The 9804-nt window shown below is 41.3% G+C and overlaps 2 protein-coding genes across 2 annotated transcripts; both read right to left on the reverse strand.

Moving 5' to 3' along the window:
• Positions 1-2239: 2239 nt before the first annotated feature.
• Positions 2240-9804, reverse strand: LOC139354147 (uncharacterized). The gene is made up of 2 exons (XM_070998408.1): positions 8691-9804; positions 2240-6836 (listed from the first exon to the last, which is right to left on the reverse strand). Exon 2 carries the CDS (start codon positions 6017-6019, stop codon positions 2903-2905), a length of 3117 nt encoding a protein of 1038 aa, XP_070854509.1. The 5' UTR covers positions 6020-6836; positions 8691-9804; the 3' UTR covers positions 2240-2902.
• Positions 7435-8332, reverse strand: LOC139354156 (uncharacterized). The gene is made up of 2 exons (XM_070998415.1): positions 8223-8332; positions 7435-8135 (listed from the first exon to the last, which is right to left on the reverse strand). The coding sequence occupies exon 2, from the start codon at positions 8133-8135 to the stop codon at positions 7710-7712; it is 426 nt and encodes a 141-aa protein (XP_070854516.1). The 5' UTR covers positions 8223-8332; the 3' UTR covers positions 7435-7709.

Below are 9804 nucleotides of genomic sequence, written 5' to 3' on the forward strand. Positions count from 1 at the left end.
GCCACAGAACACTCAATGAGTTCATTCGTTCATACATCTCAGTTGACAAAACAGATTGGGATGTACGAGTATGGCTAAGATACTTCGTCTATTGTTTTAATACAACCCCATCTATGGCACATGACTATTGTCCATATGAGCTAGTTTTCGGTAAAACTTCAAATCTACCAAAACACTTTAATAGCATACATAAAATAAAACCCCTTTATAATATAGAAGATTATGCTAAGGAATCCAAATTTAGATTAGAACAGGCAATTAAGAGAGCTAGACTAATGCTAGAATCTCATAAGTTAAAAACAAGGAAGAACGCTATAGTCGAGTACCTCGACTATCAGATACCCGTTACTCAAAGGGAAATGGAGATATGCAAGCAGCAAAGCGAGATTAAAATGCGCCACCTACCAGCGGTAGACAGATTTAAACGTTATGGGCGTTACAGTGGGCGTGGAAAATTTTTTTTTGGATCACTCGATAGGTATTGACGACACCAATACATTTCAGTTAAAATTTTTTATCTAGCATGCAAATTGTGGGCGTCACAGGTTTTCGCGGTTTGTGGGCGTTTAAGTGGGCGTGGCAAATTTTTTTTAGGTCAATCGATAGGTATTGATGAGAACAATACATTTCGGTTAAAATTTTCTATCTAGCATCAAAACTGTAGAAGTTACAGTTTCGGGCGGTTTGTGGGCGTTAGAGTGGGCGTGGCAGTCTACTGAAACAAACTTGCGCTGCGTAAGAAGCTCAGGAATCTTTACGCCAAATCTCAATAGCCTAGCCCTCATAGTTTCCGAGATCTCAGCGTTCATCCGGACAGACAGACGGACAGACGGACATGGCTAGATCGACTCGGCTAGTGATCCTGATCAAGAATATATATACTTTATGGGGTCGGAAACGCTTCCTTCTGCCTGTTACATACTTTCCGACGAATCTAGTATACCCTTTTACTCTACCAGTAACGGGTATAAAAATTAGTTACGACAAAACTAGTTTAGATTTTGATTTAAAAATTGGAGATCAGGTTTTATTGAAAAATGAAACAGGTCATAAGTTAGATTAAAAATATTGGATTAGATTATAATATAATATATATATAATAAGAACAAAAAACAAACAGTTCAAAAGGATAGATTAAAAACGTTTATTTCATAATTGCATTTAGCATGGCCATGCTTTAGAAATACTTCTTCTTTTAATACGAATATTATTCCCAATTCCATTCTCTTTGTATCTAAAAAAAAAAATAAAAAATAAAAAAAATTTAAAAAAAAAGATTAAAAAAAAAATTATTCCTTTAAGTAAAATATACTAACAAAATAACTTTATAATATTTCGTTATTTTTCAAAAGGAGGGAGATGTAGTATGCTTTTATATCGAATATCTACTGTACCAAGAGTACTTGAAACAAACACACTGTAAGACTTTGTTGCAGTGTTCACATAAACAAAGGCCCGGTCAAAAACCTAAGTGGCCGAAACATGAGTCGATCGGCGCGCTCACAGAAAGTGCAAGTGTCAGCATTCTGTTGCACACGCCGGCCGCTTAGCCAAACTCAAGTACATACATATACCCTTGCGCTCCAGCTAAAGGGAGCATAACTAAATACACTAATATACATAAGATATACATAGCCGTCTCTTTGCCATCCAACTGTAGGCAGCGCAGCTACGAGACTTAGGCTTACTTAGAACCTAAGGAGAATTGTAAGTCAGAAACAACTTGACGTTGGAAGCGGCACTAATGCTGCTCCAGATTTTGAATAAAGATTTTAAATAAAGATTTGCAATAACAAATAAAAGATGTCTACTCTATATGGGGACAGGATTTTAAATAAAGAACTTCAATAACAAATAAAAGATGACATTACTCTACAGTTGCTTATTGAGCTTTTTTATGCGCTTGTTTAAGTCATAACACTGAATTTGTGACCTAAAACGTAATTTTTTTTCTTTGTGTTTTAGCGTCTTTTCGCTTACTTGAAATTCACCAGTTTAGTTTTTGTGTTTTGTTTGTATTTAATTCATCATCTTTTTTCATATTTTCCGGAGCTCGCACGACACACGTCCTCCCTCTTCAGCTGGAAGCTCACTTTATTAACAATGACTTCGTATACGTTGGGCTAAGAAGCTTTAGGTAGAGTATGCCTATGCAAATCTAATTAATCTTTCTTTGTGTTTGTGGGGAAGACAACAAATATGCCACCCTTATATTTATAATTAATAACGCACGAATAGGTTATATTAAAATGTATAGCGTTTATTCGGAGCGGCAGACGGACTGTGAATGTGTAAAAAGCTTGGCTCCAAGATCTTCATATAGACATATGCAGGCTTACAAAGTAGTTGCTGAATAGATAAGCGACAGCTTTAGTGGTATAAGAAAAAAGGCGAAAGATAAGCAGAGAGCGCTGCAGGTGCCGTCGTACACCTATGCGCGCATGACTTGGCGCTGGCGATCTGCTCCGAACATACTCCCCCCGTTGGAAGAAGTAAGGTTCCAACTATCTCGGAATCGATGGGCAGAACGGCTAGCTTGGCGACGGCTCTCTTGATCAGACCCGTAGCTGTGCGGACCAAAGCTACTCTGATGACTCCGTCCCCGCCGGGTATGACTTCCTGGATGCATCCAAGCTGCCATCTCAAGGGTGGAACGTTGTCCTCCTTCAGCAAAACTATGCGTCCAACCTTTATGTTAGACGTTTCGACGCGCCACTTGCTCCTCTTTTGAAGTAGGGACAAATACTCGCTGCTCCACCATTTCCAGAAATGTTGCTGCATCTGGGTAACCCGCTGCCATCTGCTGAGGCGGTCTTCGCGGAGATGAGTAATGCCAGGCTCAGGAAACTTAGTGTAGCTGGAACCCTTCAGGAAATGCGCCGGTGTTAGCACCTCAAGGCTTTCAGCATTTTCTGAAATTGGACAGAGTTCTTAATTCATCGATGGCTAAGATGGATGCACCGACGACTCTGTAGAAGTGAAATTTAGCTGATTTCACAGCGGCCTCCCATAAACCACCGAAGTGCGGGGCACGCGGAGGGATGAACTTCCAATCGATCCCATCAGCTAAACAGACGGAAGATATCGATGCAGTGTGCTGCTCGCTCAAAAAGAGCTCTTTCAGCTCGGCAAGCTCTCTCTTTGCACCTTCCACCCTTTGCCTTCCACCCACGCGAAGTAACCCATCGGAGCCGAGTATAGGCCTAAGCGAAACCAGCTTGCTTTTCTGTGGAAACGGCTTGCCCTGGCTAAGAGATCCATACTCCTTCGCCAAGTTAACCTGTTGGATGCTCCTCAGAAAAAGTACAGTTTCAGAGTTGATCTTCTCCACCGAAAGTCGACCTTTTAACGACGCAGATTTGGCTCTGCAATTTGAAATGAATCGATAAATGTATGCAAATACGCGCTGCAACTTATCAAAAGAGTTGAGGAATTTGCAGTTTGATGAACTGTCTATGCAAACGGCCCCAATTAGAGCCACAGAACGGCGCTCTGGAAGATCCTTTACTGAGTCTAGCAGGGACGGCCAATTTGACGAGCTTTGCAGAAGGAATGGAGGCCCGTTAGTCCAAAGGGAATGTTCCAACAATTCTCTTGGGGTACATCCTCGCGACACGACGTCTGCCGGGTTCAAGTTTGTAGGAACGTGATGCCAAGACATGTCTTTCGTCATCTCCTGAATTTTCGCGATTCTGTTTGATACGAAAACGTTAAACTCCCTCGGAGGTTGCCGAATCCACGCCAACACAATGGACGAGTCCGACCAGCAATGAAAGGTGCAATCGAAATCTATGGCTTCCTTGGCGTTTACGATTAGCTCAGCCAATAAAAGCGCTGCGGAAAGTTCTAATCTTGGAATTGTTAAGGCCTTCAATGGAGCTACCCTTGACTTGGCACAGAGCAGATGGACTTTCGATTCTCCATTGGTCTCCGATCGCAAGTATAGACACGCTCCATAAGCTGACATGCTAGCATCGCAGAGTCCATGCAACTCATCGGAAGCCCTTGGTTGCAGTACGAATCGTGGGAATTTTAAGTTCTGTACGACCGATAACTGTGAGGTCAACTCCCCCCATGACGAAAGAATGGGCTCTGGCAGTGCATCATCCCAATCCACGTTCGCACTCCATAGGGATTGCAGAAAAATCTTAGATTTTGTGATAATAGGAGTTATTAAACCGAGTGGATCATAGAATTTGGCAATCGTCGACAATGCAACCCGCTTAGTGGGTCGTTGATTGGTTGGCAGTTGAGAAAAATGATATAGGAGCTGATCAGAAGATGTATCCCAGACTAACCCCAATGTCTTGGCGACATCCGATCCATCGTGAAATTTGATTAACTGCTCCTTGTCGCATTCAGACTCTCCTTCTAGGGCTGCTGACTCATTCGAACACCATTTGCGAATTGGAAAGTGGCCTCGCGACAGTAGTTCCTTCACCTGACGACGAATTTCTCTCACCTCCTCAACTGAGTCCCCACCAGATATTAAATCATCCACATAGAAATCTCTACGAACAATTTTTGCTCCAATAGGAAATGATTCCTCCTCATCGTAAGAGAGTTGATGCATGGCCCTTATAGCCAAGAAGGCAGCTGGCTTGGTTCCATAAGTCACCGTGTTCAATTTAAAAACACTCAACTCTTCCCTGGAGCTCTCTCTCAAAACGATGCACTGCAAGAAATCATTCGGGTACGAGACACGCACGCAACGGTACATCTTGCAGATATCTCCACAAAGGGCAACTTTAAAAAATCGAAAGCGAAGCAGTATATTGAAGATTTTTTGTTGAATTGTTGGTCCTGCCAGAAGTAAGTCGTTCAGAGAGCTACCAGAAGTTGATTTAGCAGATCCATCAAAAACGACACGAAGCTTCGTACTCGTGCTCTCCTTATGTACGCAATGGTGGGGCAAAAAGAATTGTGTTTCTGGCGGTTCCTTAGTTACAAGAGACATGTGACCTAGGTCGATATACTCCCTCAAAAATGCTGAATACTGAGCTTTCAGGGCTGGGTTTCTATCTAATTTAGCTTCCAAACTCTTGAAACGACGACGAGCCAAGCAATAAGAATCACCTAAAGATTCGAATCCGGAAGTGGTCAAGAGACGAACAGAGTATTGGCCGTTTCCAAGTCGAATGCAATTTTCATTAAAAAGTTGCTCACATCGCAAGTCTTCCGGCAATAAAGATGGCTTAGACGAAGTGAAGTCCTCAATTTCCCAAAATCGTTTTACAATGGCGGAAAGTGTGTCATCGGAATGATCAGCTGGGTCGTTGATGGTGGCTTGAAAAACCGATTTATGATTTGGCATGTTCGATGATAACCCTCCAGAGACTATCCAACCAAGCTTGGTGTTCTGAAGAGTTGGCAAAGCCCTATCCAAATGAATTTGTCCCATAGAAATTATTTCGAAAAACAACCCAGCGCCGAGTAAAAGGCCAATTCGTTGTGATTGATTGAAATTAGGGTCAGCGAGTGAAATGTTTTCCGGTATTCTCCACGATGTTGCATTTATATTGAAATGGGGTTGATAATCAGTAATACTGTGAGTCACAACCGCTGTGAATGCCGCACGATAGCTTGCATCCCGTGATTGCACAAGAATATCGACAGTCTTATCAGAGACCATGGAAGATTCTCCTATCCCAGAAATCGACGTTTGCGATCTTCTGTGATTCAAGTTTAGTTGGCTAGCTAAGCGAGAGGTTATGAAGTTTAGCTGGGAGGCCGAATCTAAAATTGCTCGGCAAGGCATAAATGCTCCAATTCTATTTCTGACGTAGATAATAGCAGTTGGAAGCAACACGTAGTCGATCGGCAAAATATTTAAGGTTTTGGGTGGAGGGCTTGGTGAATGATGATCAGGATGCGATGATGTATGCGAACATGATACTAATGCTGATGAAGTAGATGGTAATGGCTGAGAGCTCGAGGATGGGTCGCATGATGGAGATGAAAATGAGGTTGATGTTGCGGATGGGTCATGGTTCATTTGTAATAATGAATGGTGCTTCATGCGACAATACTTGCAGTGAGTCGACTTGCATTGCTGCAAACTATGCCCCTTGCGCAAACAGTTGAGGCAAAGGTGCAACTTCTTTGCTTCTCTTTATCGAAGATTCGGACTCAAATTTAAAAATCGAGAACACTTTGGCAAATAATGATCCCGTGCATCGCAAAATAAGCATGTCAAATGATTTGAAATAGTAGCAGATGCAACAAGTGTATTTTGGTTATATTTGTGCAAGTTTTTTCCCACCTGCTGGCCTGGTGTTTGAGTTACCAAGGCTTGATCCAAGTTTTTCATCATCCTGCACCTCTTTTCCAAAAACGACTCCATAGCATCCCAGGTAGACAGCTCAGCGATTGACAAATCCTCTTCCCATTTTTCCCGCGTCCTCTGATCCAGTTTCCGAGTGACGATGTGAATTAAAAGTCCATCCAAAATTTGTTGCGTATTGGCCAGGGTTCGAATTGCTCGCAGATGCGAATTCATGCAATCGCTCAGCTCCCGAAGACCCTTCGAAGATCCCTTCTCGACACCCTTTAAACCGAATATTGCCTGAACATGTGCCTGAAAGTGTAAAACTTTATTATCAAATCGATTAACCAGCAAATTCATAGCCTTTTTAAAATTAGCATTCGAGGGTTCGAGCGAGCGTATGGTTTCCAGAGCCACGCCGCCCAAACTCAAACGCAAATATTGTAATTTTTCAATGTCGCTTAGCTCATCATCATTTCCGATGACCGTAGTAAAAGTCGCAAGAAAATCCGGCCACTCAGAGTACGAGCCATGAAAACGAGCAATTTCCAAATTTGGCAACCGAGGCTTCCTAGATCGAAAAGAAAGATCCGCATTATTAGTAATGTCAATAGATGTTGAATTTGCAGCGGTTGAAGCCGCACCCAAAAAAAAATGATCATAGAAACTAAACTATTCGTACATTAAAACTAAACTATTGAGTGTCAAAAATATCTTGATAAGATGCGTATTAACCTTATGACACCGAAAGTATTAAACTGAAACTTTCGAAGTTATCAAAGTTAAACTAACGAGTATACAATTTATACTCACTCAGTGTACTGACATTTATGCTGATAGTTTACTTTTTATACTATTTAGTATAAAAGCTATCCTATGTAGTCTCCGTTTTATACTATTTTGTATACATATTATACTAATCTAGAGAGCCGTAGTATACTTTTTAAGCTATTTATCGAAATCGTTAGTATACATTTTTTACTATTTCGTATAAAACTTATACGATTTCCCCGTTGCCTGTAGTATAAAATTTATACTATTTTGTTTTTCGTGGTATCCCAAACCCAATAAAATCAAGTTGTATGTTGTTTTTCTTTTATTACTATTTGACATATTATTTTGTTATTATTTCATAAACTCAAAAACTCATAAACAAAACTCATGTTTTTAGCTCCATCGTGTTTTTTTTTATATTCCTTTACCTAACACCTATATACAGACTAAAATAAGTACAAGCAACAAGAGTAGGGGCCGTGATTGCGCGGTATCACCGCAAGGTATTGCTTAGCGCAATGGTAGCCACCTAGGCTGTAGCTTCTCTCCTCTCATTCTCGATGCGATGCAGCGTTCGCAGTACACTCGCTGCGTAGGCTGCCGTCGCTGGCCGAACCCTTGCCCCGGTGGTCTTCATCAGCATTTGGCGATCAGACCCGAAGCGGTGACATTAAAATAGGACATGCTGATCGTCCTCAACAATCCCACTGCCGGACTCTGGACAACCGTTCTCCATGTCGTGTCCGAAGCGCTTAAGGAAGCTTCGGAAGCAACCATGTCCACTCAACGCCTGCGTGAGGTAGAAATCTACCTGGCCGTGCTTCCTATTTATCCTTGCGTCCAGCGTCCAGCGTCCCTTGCTGGAGTTGTCCCAGGCTGCCTGCCAGTTGTCGACGCTCTGCATCCTGGCACTCCTCTTCACCTCGGTCTTGGTTCTGTGGCTCCCGCACCAGTTCACATAGGGGAACTTGGCCTGCAATGACGAGCGCTGCGTCGTCCGGAAGGCACTCGCTGTTCTGACAGCACAAAGGCGGTACGTCGAGTTCGTTAGCTCCTTCGCGTTATGCATCTGTACGCGTGCGCAAAGCACTTGCATCTGAAAATACACAATACACACAAAATTTACCAACAGGGACAATATAATATTGATTTTTTTTAATTTTAGAACAAATATTTTACTTACATGTTGACTCGGCACAAAATTCACAAAAATGCGGGACCAAACTCACCGAGATAAATCATCACAATAATCATTAACGCGTCAAACAACGCCAACTCCGGTAGCATTTTCTGTGTTCGTATACTCGCTATTGTCCTGGTTTTACACCAAAATATATGTTCGAATATTCGCTATTGTCCTAGTTTCACACCATGAAAAACTATTTAATGTTCAGTATACTATTTATACTACAGAGTCTCACTCATATAATAATTGGTATAAGCTTAATACTATAAAGTGTTGGCATGAAACTACATTTTCTTTATACTACATTAAGTTTTTGTTGAAACCAAAAGTATAAATTATAAACTAAATAGTCAAATATGACTAGTTTAAAAATAACACTACAGGTTTACGCTTTATACTCTTTGGTAGAGCACTTACACTACAAAGTATACAGTTGAAACTAATTAGTGTTGAGTTAATACTTACATTTTTATACTAACTTTAGTATACTTTTAACACAACGCTTATTAAGTGTATACTTTTGGTTTTTTTTTTGGGTGCGGCAATTGTGACTTGCGATGAGCCGCCAAGCCTCGGCTTAGTTTCGCCTTCACATCCATGAAGACTTCAGCAAATTCAATCCGATGGTCGCTCGAGATCTCTGCAAAATCCAGTCTTTCCAACGATGTCTGCGCAGAATCAAATGCCTGGTTTAAGGAATTGATCCATTCCATTCGCGCCAGCAAATCAGCTTCGTCAAACTGATTAACCGCATCAGCGTTTAAATAGCATTTCATCGAGCTCATTTGCCGCAAAATAGATTGGGCTTTGACTCGGTAGTAGTCGACGTCACTTGTGGATTCATTTTGAGCCCGAACCGAGTTTTCCGTATCAGACATTTTTCAATCACGAGAAAGGAAAAAAAATGAAATGAAAATGAAATAAAATAATATGTCCGACCGCGTTAGAGGCACAAAACACCGTATACCCTTTGCCGCGAAAACGTGAAGGTTAACAAGCGTCGCCGAGATGCAACGGAACCTTTAACTTGGTGGTTGTTGTTCTTGCCGATAAATTGCCTGCCTAGCAACAGCGGATTATGTAACTGGCAAACGAATGTATGCATGGCTATATGTACATATATATATGTAATATGCGCTATTAACAAAGATTAAATGCGATTCACTTTGTTAAGAATTGTTTGCACAACACAGTTTTGGTGTTTTTTTTACAGCGCAAAATGTACGAAAAATCCAACGGCCGGCTATGCACTTTTATATGCACATATGTATGTATGTATGTTCGTATGTTTGTGACCGAATGCACGATAACGACAGCGAAACAAAGCGTTTGTTTAAACTATATTAAACAATCGTCGGGGTCACCAAATGTTTGTGGGGAAGACAACAAATATGCCACCCTTATATTTATAATTAATAACGCACGAATAGGTTATATTAAAATGTATAGCGTTTATTCGGAGCGGCAGACGGACTGTGAATGTGTAAAAAGCTTGGCTCCAAGATCTTCATATAGACATATGCAGGCTTACAAAGTAGTTGCTGAATAGATAAGCGACAGCTTTAGTGGTATGAGAAAG

The sequence above is a fragment of the Drosophila suzukii genome (assembly GCF_043229965.1).
Source record: "Drosophila suzukii chromosome 2 unlocalized genomic scaffold, CBGP_Dsuzu_IsoJpt1.0 scf_2c, whole genome shotgun sequence".
In the NCBI taxonomy this organism is placed as follows: Eukaryota; Metazoa; Arthropoda; class Insecta; order Diptera; family Drosophilidae; genus Drosophila; species Drosophila suzukii.